Source organism: Blennius ocellaris (assembly GCF_963422515.1).
Source record: "Blennius ocellaris genome assembly, chromosome: 18".
Taxonomy (NCBI): Eukaryota; Metazoa; Chordata; class Actinopteri; order Blenniiformes; family Blenniidae; genus Blennius; species Blennius ocellaris.
This window is the reverse complement of record NC_137667.1, coordinates 14,906,695-14,929,765: the sequence shown is the minus strand read 5'-3', so window position 1 is coordinate 14,929,765 and position 23,071 is coordinate 14,906,695. Positions and strand designations below refer to the sequence as shown.

Sequence of the window (23,071 nt, the reverse complement as noted above, 5' to 3'; positions counted from 1 at the left end):
ACCGCTTTTGCATGTTTTAAAGTATTTTAAATGATGGTCACCTTCACCTATTCACAGATATTCTCACATACCAATAGTTCTTGGTCTCCATTCAAAGCTATTTGGGCTTTAATGAATTTCCCAAGCACTATAAAAGTAACCAGAGCAGCATGTGGAAGTGCATGTTTTTGTATTTATTAAAAATTATACGATGGCTAGACATCGTCTACATTGTCCTCTGTGTCAGTAATGCCATAGAATTAATTAAAATCATTTGATGACATATGATAGAACGTTTATTTTGTCTGTCCCTCCCTAAAATGAAAATTAAAAAAAACAACAACACTGTTCTTGTTCTAAAACTATTAAAACTTACCATTACTTTATTTTGTATCTATTGTGTTGCTGCCATGGTCATTCAAGGGGGGATACATGTGCTCATAATCCTCAACTAAAAATAGCCTCCTTAAAACTTTTCTATTTTTTCACGTTTGGCAATCAACCAAAGTTTAAGGAAATCATTTTTGAACCGGTGTGTGCATTCATGAGTTTGAAGATGCATTCTATTGATTTTAAATACATTCTAAAACACACTGAGTGCCATTTAAAAAAAAAGAGAGAGAGAATTTAAGCCAGTCGTGAGGCATTATTGGGTTTTGATGCATTCCAGGGATTTGTTGGCATCAGAAAATATGTATGGTTAATCCTCGCCGGCAGGAAACCACGGTTCACCACTGAGAACATATTGCGGTTTGCTTTGCATCCTCTGGCCCACTGCTGCCATTTCTGTTCGTGCATACTTCCGTGTCTCAGGGTATTTTTATTCTTTCTGTATGCGGGAGGGAAGCATCTGCTCGTATGGCTTTTCCCCCTGGAAGAGGTGCTCACTTCCGTGTGAAGTTGTCTTTCTGATGTGGAAAACTAGTCTCAGCAGGCGCGTTTCATACATCAACAGGATGATTCCTTCCTCCTGTGTCAAAACCTGAAGCCGTGCCAGGCTGTGGCCGTCCTCCTCCGGCCGCACACAAACCAGCTGCAGTTATTGTCGAGTACAGAGCAAAAAGCTGCAGAGCTCTTATCCAGTCGATGGGCTAATTTCCTCTCCGATAGCATCTCCATAAGCACATTTCTCCTGTAAATTGCTCATGATCACATGTCTAATGACCGAATGGTTCCCGTGCTCACTACACGATATTTAGTGTGATTGAGTCATGAGTGCAAATGCTGTAAGATTGAATATTTTAAAGCCAGAAGGTTATGGGTTCAAATCCAAGGTCAAGTTTGTGATTTTTATGTGTACGTGAGTGGATTCTTTTTACCAAGTAGTCCGATTTCCTCCCTCACAATCCAAAAACATGCATTTTATTCTAATTGGCTTCCTAAATTGCCTCTAGGTGTGCATGTTTGCCCCGTAATGGACTCCTTGTGTGTGTATCACAGGTGTAATAATAAGTTGGCGTTGTAATAATCTCCGAGCAGTAATCGGCACTGGACTCCAATTTATATAAAACTTGTTTTTAACAAGATGCTCTATGATGGCTTGAGCCAAATATTGAAAAAAAATGACACCACAGCAATGTGAAACATTTTTTGTAAACAGCTTTATCAATATGAAAGCATTAAACAGCTTTGCTCTGAGCACCTAAGCATATTCCATCTCTAACACTACATGAATCCAACACAACACTTACAAATGAAAGTACACCTCAGATATGACATCATTAATAATCGTTTGATTTTTCAGGTTTGATATCAGCGACACTCTTATATCTGATGAACCTTTATTCTCTGAGGTGTGTCGAATGGCGTTTCCATTCCAAATCATTGGAGTGTGTTAAATGTTTGACGTCATTAACTCCACACACTTTGGCTTCTCTCCACCATGACTGCTGTGTCACGATGGAAATCGACGGAGTTTGGTCTGTATTCTGGAGCGAGTGATTCCTTGCAGTTTAGCATAATCAAACAACCCCCCCCCCCCCCCCACACACACACAAACACACACACATACACACACTTCTCTTTCCTTCCATGAGACCGTCTGAACTCTGCTAAGTCAAGGTCAGCTGGAATTATTTCGAGTTATTTGAAAGGCTTTGGCCTCTGATCTTTCAGCCTGAGAAATCAGAAGTCACGGTCCCAGCCGGAGAACTCCTCCTCTGCCTTCGTCTGGTCCTGAGGGAAACGATCAAAGTTGATGTAGCTGGGACCCTAAAGAGGGACACAGAACTGATTAATAGGATCATTTATTTTCACTTTGTGCTCTTTTAGTCTTCACGAAAACGTGAAGTTAAGGTGTTCTAAATATCGACCACCTTCATCTGTGACACTGATGCCTTCTTTGTTTCTCTTTGTTACTGTCGGGTTTTCCCGTCTAATTCACCTTGTTTAGGGTCGTCATGATGAGTTTTTAGATACTCTGCTTTCTTTCCACAATCCAAAAACATGCATGTGAGGTTAATTGGCCGATCTACATGAATATGAATGTGTTTGGTTTATTCATGCTCCACATGCTCTCTCCATTCACTGTCCCTTCATGTGTCCCACTTTGATTACTCTCCTTGGTTGTTGTCAGATTTTCTGGCATGGAGCTGGATTTTGTCATCCTCCTTGTTTTGTTTTTTGTTTTTTTTCTAAAAGACCCCTGATTGTTGATTGGATTGTTGAAGAAGGCCTTCCATCCTCAATCTGTGCCTGCACCTCTTTTGCACGACAACCTCGACCACTTGCCTTGCGTATGAGCCGCACTGTCGGAGCATCGAGCTGACACATCCGCAGCTTGTGCCAGTTCGTACTGCTGAACCACCTGGAGGGAAAGCACAGAGACTTCAGCTTAAACCTACTGAGAACGAGAAAGTAGAAGACACTGGAAACATTGGAGTATCACAAATGAAGTCATCGCATTGCATCTTGATCGTGTGATTAACAATATTGTGCTGTCAATGCTGACACATGAGCGTAAAAATCACATTTATATAGTGACAACATTTCCCACAGTATACGTGAGCATGAAGTTATAAATGGTGCTTTAAAATAATAATTTATTTGAAATTTCAGCATACGGCTAATGGCTGTGGAGATCCGAACCGAAACCAGCGTGTGTTAGCGGAGAGCGCGTTGCCATGGTTACCTGTGATGCCGGACATCTTTGATTCCATTCTTGGTGTTTCCCAACCTTTGACCCGGCCGAGGTCTGCAAACAAACATGCAGACAAAAGATTTGCACTGTATCTTTATTTGTAGGCATCTTCCAGAAAGCAATATCTGCACTGAGGCAAGGATATGAAGCCATTCAGTCCTCTTCAAAGAAAACACACAACACTGAATATAATTACTGCCTTTCTCGCATATAAAACTTCATTCAGCTGCCTTCAGCAGTGCATCTTTCTTACCTGCACAGTTTACTGATAATGGACTTGGAAGCCTCACTCAAGTACGGCGGATACTTGAGGACCCCATCCAGTATTTTGGCGTAAATCTTTTGGGGCTCTGTGCTTGAAAAAGGAGGGCTGACGACAGAAAGGGAGGCAGGAAAAGTCATGGTAATAAATTTAATGTACGAGAATGATAAGCTTGAAACTCTCCCAGCCAATTTGTGGCGGCATGAAGCTGGGTGTACCAGGGAGTCAGGCATATTTCCCTGCTGCCATCTGCTGGTTTAATATTATAACTCCTGACGGGTGCACTCATTAAAACGCCTTTATCAAAACAGATGTAGCTGTAAATACTTGGCGGGCTGTAAAAGTGCATTAGTATTACCTTCCCACCAGTAATTCAAAGATCAGGATGCCAAGTGACCAAAAGTCAACTGCAAAGTCGTGTCCTTGGTTCTTGATGATCTCCGGAGCCATGTACTCAGGAGTTCCAACAAATGAGTAGGTTTTCTCACCGCGCACCAACTCCTTAGCAAAGCCAAAGTCCACCTGCACAAAGACACACTTGGCATGGAAAACCCTCTGTCTACTCAGATGGATTCGTTTCTCAATTTCTTTAGTGATGAAAGTATGAAAAAAAGCACGAGCACTCTTTCCACGGATGAGCACTCACCAGCTTGACGTAGCCTTTCACATCCAGCATCAAGTTCTCAGGTTTCAGGTCTCTGTACATGATGTTCTTTTTATGCAGGTAGGCGTACGCCTCCACCACGCAGGCGGTGCAGAACACGGCGATGGGTTCATCAAAACGCCCTCTGAACAATGAGAGATGAAAAAAAAAAAGGTCCAGATCTGATCTAATGACACTTTATCTTCTGTCGGCTTCTATGTTCCCTCACACCGCTGCAGTTTTCATAACCCTTGATATCGACGTTCCAATGAAGCGGCGCTTACACTTCTTTGAGTTTGGTCCAGATCTCGCCGCCACCGCAGAACTCCATGATCATGTAGATGTAGCGCGTGTCTTTGAAGGCCGCGTGGAGTCTGTCAACAGTAAGAGAAGAAAACACAATACATTGTTAAATGTTAAATTGTTGTTAAACACCTTAGCCAGTGTGTGTGTGTGTGTGTGTTTTGGGGGGTAGACACCTGACAATGAAGTCACACTGGGTGGCTTTCAGGATCTTCTTCTCAAACAGCATGTGCTCCTCCTGTCTCTTGACGACGATGTGTTTCTTACTGACGCGTTTCATGGCGTAATATTTGCCGTGGTTCACCGTCGTCACCTTAAAAGAACAAGAAGTGTTCAAGTAAAAACGCTTTACATGGTATTTCATAATCCAAACTTAAGTCTCATTCAAGTTATTTAATTTTGCTTCAGAGGTTCACAGACTGCCTGATAGTTTGCAGTAACACTTTATATGGTAAGTTGCCTTATCTCTTCTATCTTTTTTTGGTTTATTTTATACTGACTATTAATAGTTAAGAACAATGACAGAACACAATTATTCTGATGAAAATATACACATTTTATAGTCCACGAGCACAATGTTATCATTAGGAAAAGACAAGTTATTTGACAATATCCAGTCACATTTTGAGCTCATTCAGAGATTTTTCTTAAAGTATAAGTTGTGAAATAAAATAAATAAAATATAGTTTTGGTCAGTTTTACCCTTTCCAACACATTTTATTGCATACAAATAACTTTTAGTTGCTTTTTTTTCCAAACTGACTCTATAACGCCACAAATGAAGAAATAAGAAAAAGGTTCACTTAACAAACACTTTAACAAGATTTGAATGTTGAAATTCTATACTCCAAAAAATAATTCTAAGCCAGAAGTGTCAGCTGATCGACATTCCATAGTTGAATTGCACAACAAAGCGATTTGGTGTCAAAAGCATTATAACAGGTTGCTTGAACATGCATGGAACACATTTTAATTCAAGGGCCCACTTACAGCCTAATTTCATCTTCATTGGGCCGGACCAGTGAAATAGTGCCATTACAACCTTTAAATATGAAGTTTAAAGTTTTCCTTTGTTGTGACGCAGGGTATATGCAACGCAATTGTCAATTTTTTTCATACAACCAAACAATTACAACCAACAATGACTACAATCTCAAAATAAAGACAATTTTAATTAAACTTCCTCATGCAAAATACACTGAAATGTCCCATAAACTTCTCTTATTGCTGTTTCGTTATGCATATTTTTTACAAGCTCACCCTTACAGTATGGCTTTGAGGTTGATGCTAGCTTGATAGCAGTGAGGTAGATATGCTCTGTTTTGTTTGTATTTGTCATTTCATTTGTTTGTTTTGTTGTTGTTACCACATGTCCAAAATAAACTTTCAATTTCCAAAAATAATGTTGTTTTTCTATAATATTGGTAAAGTTTGTCTGTTGTCATCCAGTATCGAACCACCATCATTTTGCTGTGAAGGTTCAACGTCTGTCATAAACAACCAAATTGCAAGTCCGATCGATCACACGTCAGTCCTTTCAAAAAAGATAACTAACTCCTTTTCACGCTGCAGGAAATGTTCTGATGCGTAACTCACGAGCTCGACACGGCCAAATCCTCCAACTCCAAGTGTGACCGGGTCTCCCTGAAACCGGCCCTCCTGATACACAACAGGAACCAGATCCTTAAACTTCAACGTGGAGCCGGGGCTGAGGAAGACAGGCAGCCTGTCACTAATGGATACTATAGACTAATACTACATCTTTGACATTTCATTATGGAGCCACTCACCTCGGCTTTTGTGGCACTTGTGCCTCCTGCATCACCTTTGAGCTGCAAGGCAAAACACATATTAAAAAGGATATTGGTTGGGAACGCAGTGAGTCATTGTATTTTGGGGAATCGGCAGCACTTTGTGTGAACGTACTCGTCAAACAACTCCAGGTGCTCGACAGGAATGGTCTCCTCAAACACCCTGAACAGAAGGCAACATTACACAACATGTAGAAGTCAGCAGTCTCAGTCTCAATGAGCACAAGGACGATTGCTTCTGTTTGCAGTCAGAATCCAGCACGGCGGCGTCACTCACTCCTTGTCAATGGAGAAGCAGGTAACGGGGCCGTCGGCAGCGCAGGTGGCAGTCCGCAGCACCTCTCTGGAAAGAGGTGAACAGAACGGCAGTTTATTATTAAGCCTCCCGTGTCCTGACCTCACACATCAATATCTGCCGGAGGAGAAGATTTGTTTCTTGAAAAAAAACAAAGCTGCTGTAATATGAATACAGAGAAAACCTCGAGCTAACATGTTTTGCTTCTCTACAATATTAGTTCAACTGCAAGAAGAAAACGGTGTATGAAGGTTTTAACTTAAAAGGTAGTCACCACAGTTCTGCTGCTGTAATTACAACACATTTTTTTAAAAAAAAGCATTTTCAAGAGGAATTATACATTTTTAAAAACTTAATTCCTGTATTTAGTCAAAATAATGCATGATATGCTACTATCAGCAAGTTACTGACAAAAAGGCCTGTTAACATGTTAATGTGCTCATGGTGGTCTCAGAGCAGTGTTGCACAATTAAATCTTTATGTAGAGCTCAATAAACTGTTTTGAAGTCAGGAGATTATTTATGAATTTATTTATTGCAATACCTACTCAGAGACAGGTTTCTTTTGTGTTGCCGTCAATATCACGTTCTTAGTTTAGATTAACGAGGCGCTACTCCTTTAATAGACAGGAGTTAAGTGTGATAGTGACCGACTGACACAGCTGCTTTAGCTGACACTCAGGATCCATGTTGTCTAACAAGGAGGGCAGAAATAAACAGTGGTTGCATTCGGGCAGAAACACAAATCAAGCACTTCTAACACCAATGTTCTGTTGTTGGATTTTTTCTTTTTTTTTTTCTTTTTGTGCTGCATGTGCTATTAATTGGCTGCAAACCAGCGCTCACGTTTGGAGCGATAAGTCCAAAAACAGCCACTGACGAAGGTTTATCAAGAGGTGACCGTTACACATTTGTCCTCCGGCATGTGTTGTGTTGCCATAGTTACCGTATAAGAGCCTGTTCCCCGAAATGCTCCCCTTTCCCCATCCTGCGAATCTGCTTCTGATGCCCATTCACGTTCTTCGTCACCAAGACCTGAGGGTGTTATCGCACCGGGGAGAGAAGGGAGAGAATAATTGCACATCGGCTCACTGACTGTACACACAAATGAGCCAGTAGCAGTTCCACATGGAAACGCATTTGCATGCAGTGTAACTCTGTGTTACCTCTCCTTTGAGGATGATGTAGAACGTGTTTCCTTCGGCTCCCTCTCGAACAATAACGTCTTTGTCCTGGTACTTCACCTGGTAAAGGTGAAATGAATAACACTTGTTAGTCTGAGGAAATAGTGTGTGATTGACTCAGAATTGCTTAAAAATGTCAACATCCAAAATAAAAAAATTATATTGAAGTTTCCCCGTTTTCTATGTTTGTGTGCGTCTTGCACGTTTTTTTGTTTTTTTTAAAATTTCTTTTCAAATGTTGAAAAATGAAAGATACAGTTGTTACAATGTCATTCTCTTAGTCACAATATCAGCAGTCTGCGATCACAGATTTTTCCATTCTCAGTATTTTTTTTTTTTTTTTTACGAACAGGAACAAGGGATGCACTTATATAGCAGGGAACAGAGTATAGTTGTGATGGAAAATGATACAATTAAAAGAAAAATAAAAGCACCATGATAAACACTGTCTCAGTCACAGATCGTCGACATTCAAAACTAAAAGTATATCTTTGAGAATTTGTACATTTGCAGGTGAATTGAAAGGTGAATTGAAAATGTCAGCCTCTCCATCTGAAAGATATCATTTACAACATCTATCCAGTTTTCTAGGCTAGGTGGGGTGGGGAGGAGCCAGCGTCTGGTCACCGCTTTTTTGGCAGCAATTAATATTTGGAGTAGGTGTTTATTGTGGGATTTTAATCGGGTCTTACCTAGTATCAGAGAAGAAAATTCAAAGGGTATGTCCTCCTTGAGTACTGATTCAATACTACTGTGAATATCCCTCCAGAATTTTGTCTTGCACGTTTTATGTGTGTATTTTCAGAACCCAAATGGTGTACTTAAAAAGTTATTAGCAAAGTTATTGACAACATTGCTTCTCAGTGAGTGATTTCAGTACATACCTCCTCCATGGAGTCAATAATTTTGGACAACTGGACGTCATTCAGGTCCTTCAGAGTGCGAGACCTGTGACAGCAAATTCAAATAAAAGTCACGACCCGTCTGGCTGGTTGGCAAATGCAGGAAGAAACCAAAGTATATTAACAATTAAGGACACAAGTTTACGAAATATTCAGCGACTCCTTGTGATTGGCTGAAAACCGATTCTGCATCCATGAACTCACGTCTTCAGGAAGCCCATCAGCTGCTCTCGTTTCTTCTTGGACTTGATGGTGATGATGGTCCTGTAGGTCTGACGCTCCATGCACCACAGATGTACCGCTGTCTTCGCTGCAACATGAGGGTATTACTCAATAACGATCCACCTATTGGAACTTCCTAATACAAATTAACTATTTATACAAGTGCATGACAAGTGAAAGGGTTGTTTGTTGTTATATAGAGGCTGACCTTTGACTGTGGCAGTCCGTTTACAGTTGTACAATATGGCCAACTCCCCGAAAACATCCCCAGTGTTCACAGTTCGCAGGTTTCGACCCCCTTGAGTCACAAGAAGCTCGCCAGCTGAAAGGAGAAGCAAATACTTGAAGAAGAAAAAGCTTCTTTTTTTCCCCCCACATAAGAAAACTCTGTTTCCAAACTTGTGCGAAGTTTTATGAAAATGTAAGTGAAATAAGGTTCTCACACTCCAATGTATCGTATTACAGTGTATATTGAATGAATGCTGGACTTTGATTTGATCCAGCTGGTCTTTCCTGGCGTCACCACAGTAGATCATGTGGTCTGCATGTTTGATTTGGCGCAAGAGTTGCACTCTAAGATTTTCCACAATCTCGTAGAGGTGTCAGCGGTCCAACAACATTGAATTCAAAGTGCATTTCAGTCTAAAAGTCCCTCTAGTGAGCTCCAAGAACAAGCTGTGGTGGCTCTGGTGTTTCAGATTAAGTGGTCTCCCTGTTAACTTGTGACCTTTCAGCGTGTCTTCTTGCTACAAATAACAAAGGGATTTTCTATTGGGTTTTTAACCTCTCACAGCATTTACGATTAGGTTTTGAAGTGTTGCACCTTTTGTGAGTCTAATTTTGATATAAGACGTCACTCGCAGCAACAATAGTCTAATGTTGTTTTCATCTACCAAGCGGTAGCCAATGGATGGATGGATGGATGTTTTCATCGTTGTGACTTGTAGAATCGCTGTCGTTCAACCAAAAACGTTTTATAACCACAATCTGACCCAGAAGTAGAAGCTCTTGATGATCGTGAATTATAAATATTGTGTCTGACTCAGTAACTCAGTTTGGGTCTGGTTGTCGTAGGTACTACCAAGTAACTAACGTTAGATCCAATAACTAAAATGGCAGCTGTTACGGTTTTTCATATCATACTGATATACAGCACACGTTCACTCAAAAGTGAAGCAAGCAAGCTGTTACTGTTAGAAAACCATTATGAAGTGAATATTGCATAATATGGGACCTTCAATGGGGATTACTTCTACAAAGCCTGAGGTCATTGCACCTGTTACTTATAAACTCAAATAAAAGCGTGCTGGGAACAATATTATGCCTCATTGTTCACAAAAGCAAAGCCCTTCAACACACACCGTGTGTTGAAGTACACGGTGTCCCCACCTGCTACTATGTACATGCTGTCTCCTTCAGAGCCCTCTTTGATGACTTCCTCCCCTGGTTTGAACTTGGAGGCCATTAACAGATCAACCATCATGGCTATTTGCTCGTCATCCAGGCGGCTCAGGAAATCGTTGGTCTGAATGGCCTTGACGATCAGAGTTGTTTCGCTGGCGGTGGAGGGTGGAGAAAAAAAAAAAAGATTCTTCATCTGAGGTCATTCAGATCTGTGAGCGCTCCCGTGTATCACGCAGGCCCATCATGCATTATGTAAATGATTCAAGAGGCAATTATTTCAAGATTTGCCACACTGGCAAAGCGAATGTGAAGGGACAGTCTCCTGTCAGCAGTGCTAATTACCGACCTGGCAGTTTTCTTGACCTTGTTGCGAATAATCTCCAGGGTCTCAGCGATTGGTTCAGAGGCTATGACAGCTGCACGGCTCTTCCTGAACTCCGTTTCAACCTCATTATCGCCTTGTGAGGGAAACTCTGAAAGAGGCCCACAAACAACAAGCAAACGAGGGTTAAAGATCAATTTTAAATACGTTTTTAATCAGATGTTGTGCGTGCATGCATGTGTCTGTGTGTTTCTCTGGTGACTCCTCACCCAGATCATGATATTGGCTGTGCAGTTGTTGCAAAAGTTTTTCTTTCTCTTGCAGTCGCTGTTCTGTTGGCATAGAAACAAAAAGAGACATGTCAATATTTCTCTTTCTGACATGCTTACTGTGTAGTTTGGCTTGAACCAGTCATTAAAGTCATAGTTTATTGGGAGGTTACATGTTTTACCAATGCACTCACGTTTTTAATTTTATTTTCTTACTTTTGAACACAAATGTCTTCCAAGAAATATGATCGAAATCTAGTTGACTTGCTTTGAGACGCCTCTTTACACGGACCAATGAAAATATGAAATCTCATCACAGTGAATTGTACTTTCTACCCAGTTTGTTGCTTGTTACTTCTATCAACCTCCAGGATTCAGATCAGTGAAGCTGCAAATTAGGATGAATGATCAAGGCACAATCATAAAAATCTCAATGCCACGGATTCCTGGTTTTGTTTCAGGTGTATAAGCCAAAGAAAAAGTTTTAGATGGAATTCATACTGTTTTTATATACACGAGTCCACCATAAGGTTTGTTTACTCTCTACATATTTCTACAATTTTGCATTTCCCAACTTTAACGTTTTGACTGAGATGATACACCACAGGTAGGACATGATAATGCTTCAACCACTGACATGTGCCTTCAACTTTTCCTCAACCTGAAGTTAATTTTGAACTCACCCAGTTCCTCATTTTGCCTCTGCAGCTCCGTGTTGATGAGACACTGTTTTTCTAACTGCTGCTTCAGCTCTTGAAGTTGCTTCTCCATAGCTACGGGGAGAGATTTGATCAAACAAACATGCAACACATGATATGCAATGCAGAAAAACCCCATTCAAATCACATTTCTAAAGCCTTCCCACGTGAAACAATTTCAAAGGTTTTGAAATGTGTTAAAATGTACATGTACTGAAGCCGAGATATGATGTCGATATTATGATCTTGTTAACATACATATTCCTTTTTTTTTCTTTCTTTTTTTACAAGCCTCTGAACTCTGCTCTGCTGGCTGCACACAGCATGTGTCCCTCTCAATAATGCAGACTAATGATGGACAGTCAACAGGGTGCTCTGAATGCTGTCACACCCTGCCTGCTTCTGCAAAAAAAAAAAAAAAATGTCTCTGACTTGTAATGGAATTGAAAAGAATCCATGCATTGTTTCTTATTTATTCCACTTCAGCGACATCAACAATAATCATATAACAAAGGTTTGTGCTTGTAAACAACACTACATAGCAGACATGTCACATCTCTTACGTCTCTTAGATGAGAGCTTATGTAAGCAGATGACGGACGGACGGACCGGGCTAATTCACTAAACACACATATCTGCCTTAATCAAGTGGAGGTAAGCAAGCTGTTCCGCCATCACGTGACCCCGAGTTACTGCTGCCTCACCCTGAACATTGGACAGCTCCGAGATTAGACACCATGTTAAAGTAAATCATAAAGTCACTGAGCAATAGACAAACAAAGTGTGACTTAAAACAGTGCCTGTTCTGCAAAAAAACAGATTGTTACTTTTGAACAGATCTGGACAGAATGTGGAAAGAAACTGGATAAAATGTTAAATAAATCATTTTCTGAAATGAACACGCCCAGTCGCCATCATTTAAAGCATAAAAGTGATAATATAGTGAATTAATCCTTCCCAAATGGTTACAGTTTTAAGTCACACAAAGGACAACAGGGAACGTAATTATGACAAATGTATTTATGTCCACACGTGTCATAATTCACTGTGAAGTCAGCACAGGGCCTTTTATTAACCTGTGAGAAAAGAGCCAAACACAGCGGTGCACAAACAAACTTTATAAGCTTTCTAGGAAACTTGCATTTATAACCAAACACAATGCGAGCTGGGAAGATGGCAAAGATAACCTTTAGCACTTGCAGGCCACAATTAAATGAAACAAAACCACTCTGAGATAAGCAGTGTGTGAATTACCAAGGAGAACTGCAAGCTAAACAGCCATCCAATTACAAGAAAGCGTAGAAAACTTGTAAAGCGTAGAAGTATGGAAAGCATGGAAAGAAATACCATTCATTCATTCAGAGAGCAATGCAAGGCTATGAGAACAAGACGTTAGACATTTAAAGCTGCAAAAGAAAAACATGAGGCTTGATACTATTGCTACAATCAAAAGACTTAATGCTTCAGGTCCTTTCCCATAAGCCCATGTTTCTGGACTGCTCTTTTTAACTCCTCACCTGAATGGTTGGAGAGAATGTTATTAACAACTAAGAGGGATAAACTGACCGTCTGTATTTTATTTACTGTGGGATCAATCATACAGGGTGCATGTCCACCACAGATGATATCTCCTTTTAAAACAAAAACGTTGTAAATGAACAGACAAAGGTGGGGGTTGCACTCACCTGCAGGAAAGTTGTGGTCAGGAGAGAAAATGAATGACTGTCCAGCTTCTTAAGGCCACATAAATCATTGGAGTCTGATATTCCCGCGACAGTATCCACGCTCAGAGAGGACAAGTGTCCACTTTGGGTGATTTTTCTAGCCCCTGCCTGACTGCAGGTTGGTCTCCAACCTGAACACACCTGAGCAGACACACAATATGCTCTCTGCAACCTATCTAGCAAAACCTCTTCTCCTTCTCCTGTACCATACCAGTTTCTCTGCTTACAATCCCATGTCTACACGACAGCTTCACTATTTTTACTTCTCAAGCACTATTCTCTTTCCCCCCCTCTCTCACCTCACTCTCTCTCTTTCTCTCTCTCTTTCTCTCACACACTCACTCTGTGTTTTCCACCTTCATTCTCTTTCTGTATCTGTCAATCTCAGAAATGCTGGTGTTGAATCATTAACCAGAACCTGAGGCTCCTCCCATCACACCAGGTAGGAGCACAGGCAGGAGGAGGATGGGCAGAGAGAAGCTGATTAAGGTCGGGTGTGAAAATCCAAACCGAGCTGTGAAAAATATACAACTGCAGCGTGTTGTTATGGTGCTTTATTCATGCTAGAAACATACTGTTCTGTCTTTCTGCACAATTAAAGATATACATTTGCAGAATAACAAATCTAAATGATCCTATTGTTGTATTCTTGGTAAAGGCCACCTGCTTCTTCTTTGCTTTGGCATCATGTAAATGTTTGGTGGGTTCAGATTTTCCTGTAGTAAAATGTATTTAAAACAAAAAACAAAAAACAACTTTCAGATTACATCCTAATTCTTATGATTATTTTTTTTATGCCTCAGAGAAGAAGAATGTACTTAAAAGGAGTAAAAGTGTGATTTCTGCAACAATTAAAATCAATATTTGATGTTTCATGCCAGGCGTAGATAACGGATACCTGGGATCATTTACACTAGTAAATGCAAACAGTGAGAACATCATTGTAAAACTTGACTGAGGAAGTGAAGTTAATGAGAACAGTTTATCTTGTTTACTGCATGGGAGCATCTAAATAACTCTTGTATCGTGAAAAGCTCAATAATTGTGTTAATATATTTCAAATTCTAGAAATAGTGTATATCCTGGCCTCATTATGCTGCTGCCTTCAAACAAACAAAAAGAGGGTAAAACATTAGGCCTTTTGTTAAAGTGCTGAAGCGTCTTGTTTAGGGGAGAGTGCATTTAAAAACAATCACACAAATCAAGAAAGATCTTTGTCTGTATTCCATTTGCAACAATCACTTTTTTGTGCCTATCTTTTTTTTTTTAAGGTTTATTTGACAATGACCTCTGATCCACTATGATTTTGAAACCGGAAACCAAAGCATAACTCCAGGAGATCAGCTCTATCCAAATCCTTGGCCTCTATTCTCCCTGTATCGGTGGCTTCTGCTGAGTGGAGCTTTTACAAGCTCAAATTATTTGGAAAAAAATAAATAAAGAAATATTACCCCGGATCATCAACCCAGAAAAGCCGGGACATGGAGTTATTGGGGCGAATAGCAAAGAGAGAGATTACAAGGACGTTGTTGGTTATTTTGCCTCCAGAAATGTCAGAAAGCAAAGATTCTGAGGACATTGAGGCAGTGGAGAGGAAAAGCTGATTATAATATCCAAATACTGTATCTGTACGTCAGTCAACCTATAGGGTAGCCCAGGTTCTGAACCTGTACCATTTCATTGTTGAATCCATGCTGTTTGCAGAGTCCTCACTCTTCAAGCATTTTATGTACTGTCAAATCTTTTTGAAGTGTTTTTATTTACCTTATTAAAAAAACAATCTGTGTTATATTTAGTAGTTTTTCTACCTCGTGTCAAAGGATTATGTATCTCAAGTTCTTGATTTTTACCTCGGAGTTTGTTTGTTCATTTACTGCACATTTGCACTCCTGCTTCCATTTTGCTGACTGCCAAAGCCAAAGCCAGCAAACTGGACTGGTTTACAGACTGCAATGTCTGCTGCTGTACTTCGTTAGCGTTGCTGAACATGTTCAGTCGGCCTATGTCAAAACGTTTAAGCAAAAAAACAAATGGCGAAAAAAAACCCAACATAACAAATGTAAAAGTGAAGCTGGAGGGTTCTGGGACAGAGGGTGTGGGTCTTTATTGTTCCGAGTTAATTATTGATATTGTTCTGGTTAATCAGCGACACTAATGACCCCAGTGCTCCCAGATTAAAAGGCCGTGGATTCCAGCGGTGAAGCCGGGTGGGGAGAGATTTGCGGGCCGACAGGCTGTTCGTGTGTTGTGACATTTGTTCATTAAGACCAGCCTGGTGAAAGGGCAATCAAACAATAATCCAAACGAAACCAGACTGATGAGCTTGTAAAAAAAACAAAACAATCACAAATCACCCACAGCACTTAGTCATGTCGTCATTCTTTATTCATGTGAAATAACAAGAAGCACAATCATAAATATGGTGCACAAATATCAAATAATAATTGGGAGAGCAAGAGAATGAGGTCAATATTGGCACATTAACCTCAAGACTGAGAACTTATCTTAATTTCTGTGCAATAAAAGCCAAGAGTGACTGCTGTTCTTGCAAACATCTTCATATTCATGAGTCATATTGAGAACATTAAAACCACAGAAACTGAGTCAAAAATTACATAAATTATAAATTGATAGCACAATGGTATGAGAGAGTGCAGGAGGACCTCCCACCTCACAGAGCTTAAAAACTACACTGCTATATAGCAATTTAGGGATGAGTTGAAATCTTGAAGGTAATTTCATACAGTCTGCAAAACGTTACACTCATGGTTTTGCACAAAAGCTTATTTTCTATTTTAATTCGTTTCCATCCAAACGTATAATAAAATTTGCCTAAAACAAATGTGTTTATTTGCCTAAAACAAATGTGTTTTAGGCAAATTGTTAATAGATTTACCTTCCATTTATACATTTTTATAACCATGATTTCTTCTCAAAAACATTAAAGAAATAAATAACTCCTGCTGAGCATTTTCCCAACACACACACACACACACACACACACACACACACACACACACACACACACACACACACACACACACACACACACACACACACACACACACACACACACACACACACACACACACACACACACACACACACACACACACACACCAACCTGGTCCAAAACCAAATGCTGAGTCCAAAACAACTTTGTGCGTATCGATTAAAAAAAAAAAAAAATGCTGCCTCAAAGTACAATCATGTACAATACATTTGTGGATCGATTGTCCTAAATCATACTTGAAGTCCTTAAACTGTCGTCTGTCTAATTGAAATAAACCGTTTGATCGTCACCATTTTTGTCCTGAGAAGTCCTGGTCCCAACTGATTCAATGGAATTGGGCCTGTTTGAGCTGGAAAGCACCAAAAACACCTCCAGGGCCAAAGTTGGAAAACATTCCCTTCAACAATGTGCACGAATATCAAACAAGGCAGATTACACAGCACGTCAATTAAGAACCAATAACTACAATTAATGTCAGCAGGCACAATATCTTAAGTACCACACCGAACCTTCACACAGTAAAAAGGTAATTTACCTCAGAAATACTACATACCTTGTATGGCAAACGAGCATACTGCACAAGCCAGTGGGGTTTAAACGATGTGTGGAGAAAAAAAAAAAAAGTAATCCTTCAAGGCATGCTACACACAGCATGGAAAAAGAGCCTTGCAAACAAAACAGCAAGTATGTAGGAGAAGAAAATTAATAAATAAATCACACACCATTGTCAAAAACCCAGTACAAACATACTGCTCTTCTTAATATTCTTTTTTTTTTAATTACAATTTTAAAACTATAGCTTTATTGAACTCCTAGAATTCGTTTTTTTCGATTCCTGACGGAGAAACACTTTGTTTCATTCCCTTCACATGCGAGGACGGCAATGTTCTGGCTACTTTATTATTGTAAGCATTATTTACCATTCCTAACGATGAAGAAATACTTTTTTTTTTCTTTGTTGCATAACCGCTGGCTTTTTAGAAGCTTCAAGATCTATTACATAGTTATGATTTCAGTGGATTTTCCTTTTTTTATTTAAAAAAAATGGAAGTGGACCTGAGATGACGAGGAGGTAGAGTTGCAAGTGGCGTCAGAAAAATCGTACAATACTGTTAGTCATCTCGCGGGAACCATGAAGAGGGCACAGCGTGGCATTTTATCGGCATGCGCGGCTCGAAGCAGTGCACTTTCGTCAGCTTGTTCTACTGTTAACGGGTGTCAGTGCGTTCAGGTTAATTCACAGTGGCTATTGTTCTCGCATTTCGCTCGTCTGCTCTTCTCTAATGCCGCAGGCTTCCTTGATGTCTGCCGGGTGCTCGAACACGGCCTGGACGAACTGGCTGAAAAGGCGCTCCATGTAGTTTTCCCCCCGCGGAAACAAACCCTGCAGGAAGGCGATGTGTCCACCGTGGGCCGTCAGCAGCAGGGCCACGTTCGGCAGGCTCTGCACCACCGACACTGGAAAGGCTGCCGAGGGAGATACATTTGAAAAACAAAAAAAACCCATCATATGAACAGAACAGCCATCAGACCAAAAATCCAAACTTGCATTGATGACACAGTGGAATATCAGCCAAACATGTGGGATGGTATATTAAAGATTTGTTGTTTTTTTTTAAGTGGTATACCTCATATATGGACCTTGATGGGGCTAATATGACAACTACAAAAAAAAAGATTAGCCATTATGACGACTTCTACTGTCCAATGATCCAATCGCAAATAAAATCAGACGTGCCAAACACAACACCGCTGTGTGGCCCAAAATATATGTTGAACATTTTTAAACACCTGTCTTTAGAGTCATTAAACTCCAGGTGGCACTATTACCGTTGTAACAGCATGTATTTAAAGCAATGTGTATATAATCATAGATCTTTTAATAGATCCGGCTTCAAAGTACCACAGGTGTGATTTCAGACTCTTTATACACGTTAAGCCACTGATTTATGGAAAGAAATAGGAATATAGCTGATGCTAAACACAAGTCACAACAACAAAAAGCCACTCTCCCGACACTGTGGAGTGATATAATACTACAACTGGCAAATACAGCCAGCGATGAATTATTCAAAAATGGAACAACTCTTAAAGCTGGGTGTATCACTGCCCCTTGAAGTTACAAAGAGATACGAGTCAGACTGATTGTGGGTTTGTCTCCTCACCGATCTGTGGGGAAAACGGATCATCGGCAGCGTTGAGACAGAGGATGGGGACGGCCGTGTTGCGGAGCTTCCTGTCGGGGCTGGCGTCGCGGTAGTAGTCTGCACAGGACTTGTACCCAAACAGCAGAGACGTGAATCGTTCGTCAAACTCTCGGATGGTGCGCGCCTGAAAGAGGAGGAGACGTGGGGCGAGAGTGAAAAGAAGAGGCTTTGTACACGTGTCGGTGGAATACTGAACCCTCGGGGGGGACAGAATGCGGCATACTTTGAGGACGTAATCAACATCCACCACTTTCTCCAGAATGCGCCTGTGCCTGTCAGAAACGGATTGAAATAAATAAATAATGAGACAAAGTCCTTTTTGCTAAACGAACTTCAGTAGACGCGACAACAGCACGGCTCATCTGACCTGGTGACGGCCCGGCACAGGCCGCTCGTGAGATACTTGTTGAAGAGCAGCCAGTTGAGAGGCTCCTCCATCGACTCGGAGGACTTCAGTGCGTCCCAGGGGACAGAGATGGTGATGCCCGCCACCAAGCCCGACTCTCTGCGCTTACGGCCCAGGTAGTTCAATAGAACCATCCTGCACGGACGGAACAAACAAACAAAAACAAAAAAAATAGCAAAGAAACGCAGAACGTGTTGACGGGTTTTCCTAAAAGCTCGCCAAGATCTTTGGGATTGTGCACAAACTCACCCTCCCAGTGACACTCCAGCACCGAGGACAGGGGCGAGAGGGAAGAGTCCTTTGACGTGGTGGACCACGCGCTCCAGATCGGAGGTGCTGGCGGCGCAGTAGGTGATCGGCGTCTCAAGCGGGCGGAAAGAAAGAGCGGGAGCGTCACACACAACGCTTAGAGAGCCGATACCAATCCGCTCCTATGGCTTCTCACGATCATTTTTTCAAGTCGGAAACACGATGTTTTCAAGCCGATGGAAATCAGAACGACGAACCGCCGGGAGCAAACTGGGACAGGATTTACTGTCAAAGTCTGTGGCGGTGCCGTGACAGCGTGGAGTCTCCCTTCACCTCGGGATAGCCTTTTTGCTTCATGCACATTGAAATGTCAAATCAATAAAATCCCCCCCCCCCTCGACCCCAACTGTGTGAGCAGAGACTGCTGAAATTCAGGGGGAGGGGAGTCAAAAGTCCTGAATCAATATATTTACCAATAACTCTTCCCCTCCAAGTCCTCTGTTGTTAAAGACGACACATCTAGGAAAGAAATGTGATTAAAGCAGCTGCAATGTCCAAAAAACATCCATCATCCCCTGCTAATTATTCTTGGACTGCGGAATAAGTCACTTTTTACAATTCTGACGTTGGCAACAATTGTTTTTACTAAGTTAACGACTTTCAGCAACCTGTATCCGTGACGAGTGGCCTGGTTGATGGCGTGAAGCACGTAGGACTGCTGGCTGTTGCCCGTCAGGCCTGGGAGGATCAGGACTGTGGGACGGCTGGAGGATTTCGGGTACGTCACGCTGGACTCGTTGTCGACCCAGTCCAAGGAGATCTGACCGCCGTCCACAGTACGGATCAGCTCACTTGTTGATGGAGGCAGAGGACACAGTATTATTGATTAACAGGTTTGGATTGGGACTTTACACATTCGGTGTTTTGTGTGAGCCAGCAGCAGCAGCAGTAGGTAGTGTCTTCATACTTGCGGTAGGTGACGGACGGTCTGGATTTCAGGAGAGCACAGACGAGGGTTTGGATCCTCCCTCCCCAGCACCAAGGAGTAGGACTGAAACGCTCCGTGACCACAGGACAGTGTTGGTGAAGAAATACACTGAAGGCCTCACTACAAATGAGGGCCGAGTTCTGATGGGGAAATAAAAGAGGGTGGACAAAAAGAAAAAATGACAAATACATAAGAGCTTTTCAATGTAGACCTTAAGCAAAAACATTGTGCAAAACAAGTTTGGTGACACAACTATCAATCAGCTTTTAAAACACCCCTATTGTGTGAAATTATTTCCCAAATTGTTGCCATTTTCTAATGGATCCGATATTGTTGTCGTTCTTTTAGTCACACAAAGAATGATTTTGTGCTTTCACAATTAAAATACTGAACAAACAGTGATCAGCGCCCTTAAATCTACTCACTACATAACTCTATTATGCTGCATTAAAACACAGCCGATTGTTCAAATGCAGCTCAAAAATGCTTCATCGGGTGATAAAATCCACATTTGTTGCACCAACAAAATTCTCTTGAAGTTTTACCGTACAATCGGTACAAACAAATGTACTTTTTATTTATTTACCATTCCGTGGCTGTAATTAATTTGTACACATTTTGTTACATTTAAGTGACAATAAATTGAATCTTTTCCACCTTTAAGTGATTAGTTTTAGTTATACATTTGAAATGAAGCAGGTGAAGAACTTTAATTGGTGCAAAAATGTATAAAATAACAAATATCTTTATATCAGAATTATGGATCATTGTGAAAAGAAAAAAAAAGAACAGAGGAGAATTGTTGAGCTCTCAAGTCAGCAAAATACTGAATAAATAATATAAATAAAATGAGGCAGGTCATCGTTATAGAAATGTGACGAATGAATAAAAAGTAATGAAAACACCTGCTCACGCCTTACATACTCATGAGTTTGAGTATGATGGGCTGCAGCCAATCAGAAGAGCAGATTCCCCCCCATACAGGCTGTCAGCCCATCACATGGCCAATCGTGACATGCAGGCAGCCAACCACACTTTCCAAAGATAACAAGAAAAGAAACCACTATCGCAGATATGCATATGGTGAACAATGTGAACTCCACGCAGAGAAAGACCCTAACTTTGATAATTACTGTCACTTCTGCGCGAGTCTGCGTGAAGTGTCCTGAGTGCAGGACGGGAATCGAACCAGCGCCTCTCCCGTCCTCCCAACACCCCACAATTGCTTTCGACTTCGAATAGATGTCAAATCAGAAATTGTTGTCATTGAAGAAGTAAGAATGGCATTGAAAAGAATGATTTGAATCAAACAAGGGAAGTAAAAAAAAAAAAAAAAGAAGAAGAAGAAGGAATTCGATCAAATAAGTGGACATAGCGCAGTAATTACTGCCAGCCTTCCCCGCAGCGACTGACCTGACACTTGCGGCCCCACAGATAGTACAGTGCGGCCGTGAGGGAGCAGATGAACACCGTATACGGTCTGGAAACACACTCCCAGTATGTTCTCCATAGCTCCGCATGGCTTAAAAACATGACAATGATGAACAGAGAGCGGCTATGTTGCGGCAGAGAGCTGACCCCGGCTGACCGCCGCTATGTGGACGACTCGCTAACAAACACAAAGGAACAGGACAGAAATGCGTGTCCGACAACCTGCCTTCATCACCACCGGCTAAAGACTTTTACAACCGCTCCTTTGCCCCGACGCGTCCCATCTGCTCTGTCGCTGAAGCTGATATCCACCTGCGGACTCTTGTTCGCCTCTGCGGCTCAACGCTCCGGGACCTTCCGGGTTCAGCACTGACGTCAGAGGACGCACCTCGCGTCACACGCGACACAACGTAAGACTACAAACATGGAGGTCCAGTACCGACGTCATTTCTGGTGGTTCGTATCGTAAACTTTATTTATTTATTTATTTATTTATTTATTTATTTATTTATTTATTTATTTATTTATTTATTTATTTATTTATTTATTTCCATAAAATTCATGTCTACAACAGCTGACGATGCAGCGCGACGCCATCTTGGATAAGGCACCCTGCGCCATCCAGCGGATTTATTTAAAAACACAGAATTTTCAGTTATTTAGTTAAATTTACTTGGATGGACAATTTACATTCAAAGCACATTTCTCTGACAAAATAAAATAAAATAAAAATATTTTCAATGTAATTTTGAAATGAAGAATGAAAAAGGCACACCGCTAGAATGAGTGGAGGCTGGCCGAATTGGGGGCTTTCTTGACACCAGTCGCGTTCCCGGTGCAGCGGTGGTCTTCAAGCCAGCATCTGCCGAAGAACTAGCTTGTTGCTGCTCCTCAGAGTCACCCGTCTTTTTCTTCTTTGTGAAACCGAAATTAGAAAGTAGGTTTCCTCGTTGTCTCTTCAACATAATGACTGGCTGCTAAATATTGCTATAAACACGAATCAAGATTTAAAATTAAGCGACGTTTTTCAGACAACGCCGTCACACTTCAATGATGGTGAGGACAGGGATTACATACAGGCCAGCTCTTTAAAGTGAAATCACAATGAGTCACCCTCATGAGAAAATCATACATTAAAAATAACCTCATTTTAAACATGATCATGGCAATACCAAAAAAATATTATAATAACACGACAAGCATGGTTTAAAAAAACAGCATTTTGCCTATATTTTAGAGAGCACTCCCCAAATTTTCCAAAATAATATCTTCAGAGGGGCTCATGTCTCATGTTCTCATGGGCTCATGCCCCCCCCCCCCCCCCCCCCCCAGGTGTACTAAGCCAAAGAGCATGTAGATGGGTATCTGGGAGATCACCTGTGGAGTTTGAACATGTTTTTGGAATTGAGACCCATCTTGAACATCCTTTGTCCTGTGTAGTGAACTCTGTGGAGGACTTTGTATTGTTTGAGCTGTTACAGCTGTATACTGTGTGTTTTTGCTCATTTTTAATGTATTTCTGCAGATTTGTGACCAAAATGTAGGGACTCTGTTGATGTTGCGATCTTCTTCCCATTTGAAGGTGGGAAGGGATATTGAGATATTTAAACACGACAAGATT

General features: G+C 41.1%; 2 protein-coding genes across 2 annotated transcripts; both read right to left on the bottom strand.

Annotated features, from left to right (window-relative positions):
* Window positions 1-2,103: 2,103 nt before the first annotated feature.
* Window positions 2,104-11,505, bottom strand: prkg3 (protein kinase cGMP-dependent 3; the record flags this gene model as incomplete). Its single annotated transcript, XM_080514065.1, has 21 exons — window positions 2,104-2,190; window positions 2,710-2,785; window positions 3,110-3,172; window positions 3,372-3,488; window positions 3,739-3,902; window positions 4,027-4,168; window positions 4,308-4,397; window positions 4,503-4,639; window positions 5,923-6,034; window positions 6,117-6,158; window positions 6,253-6,300; window positions 6,415-6,480; window positions 7,378-7,466; window positions 7,598-7,675; window positions 8,500-8,563; window positions 8,722-8,827; window positions 8,948-9,061; window positions 10,129-10,295; window positions 10,490-10,616; window positions 10,735-10,797; window positions 11,418-11,505. The coding sequence occupies 21 exons, from the start codon at window positions 11,503-11,505 to the stop codon at window positions 2,104-2,106; spliced, it is 2,040 nt and encodes a 679-aa protein (XP_080370191.1).
* Window positions 11,506-15,585: 4,080 nt separating this feature from the next.
* LOC308143498 (phospholipase ABHD3-like) lies at window positions 15,586-21,677 on the bottom strand. The gene is made up of 9 exons (XM_080514329.1): window positions 21,433-21,677; window positions 19,999-20,159; window positions 19,700-19,882; window positions 19,505-19,550; window positions 19,032-19,144; window positions 18,744-18,917; window positions 18,600-18,648; window positions 18,335-18,500; window positions 15,586-17,636 (listed from the first exon to the last, which is right to left on the bottom strand). Exons 1-9 carry the CDS (start codon window positions 21,550-21,552, stop codon window positions 17,416-17,418), a joined length of 1,233 nt encoding a protein of 410 aa, XP_080370455.1. The 5' UTR covers window positions 21,553-21,677; the 3' UTR covers window positions 15,586-17,415.
* Between the last annotated feature and the right edge of the window lie 1,394 nt (window positions 21,678-23,071).

What these genes read in the sequence shown, in the direction of transcription:
- LOC308143498 (XM_080514329.1), bottom strand. Translation starts at nt 21,552, where the DNA reads ATGTTTTTAAGCCATGCGGAGCTATGGAGAACATACTGGGAGTGTGTT. An exon ending in CCGTCCGTCACCTACCGCAA is followed by an intron (nt 19,883 to 19,998) that starts GTATGAAGACAC and finishes TCCATCAACAAG; the next exon opens with TGAGCTGATCCGTACTGTGG. An exon ending in CTGTGCCGGGCCGTCACCAG is followed by an intron (nt 18,649 to 18,743) that starts GTCAGATGAGCC and finishes CGTTTCTGACAG; the next exon opens with GCACAGGCGCATTCTGGAGA.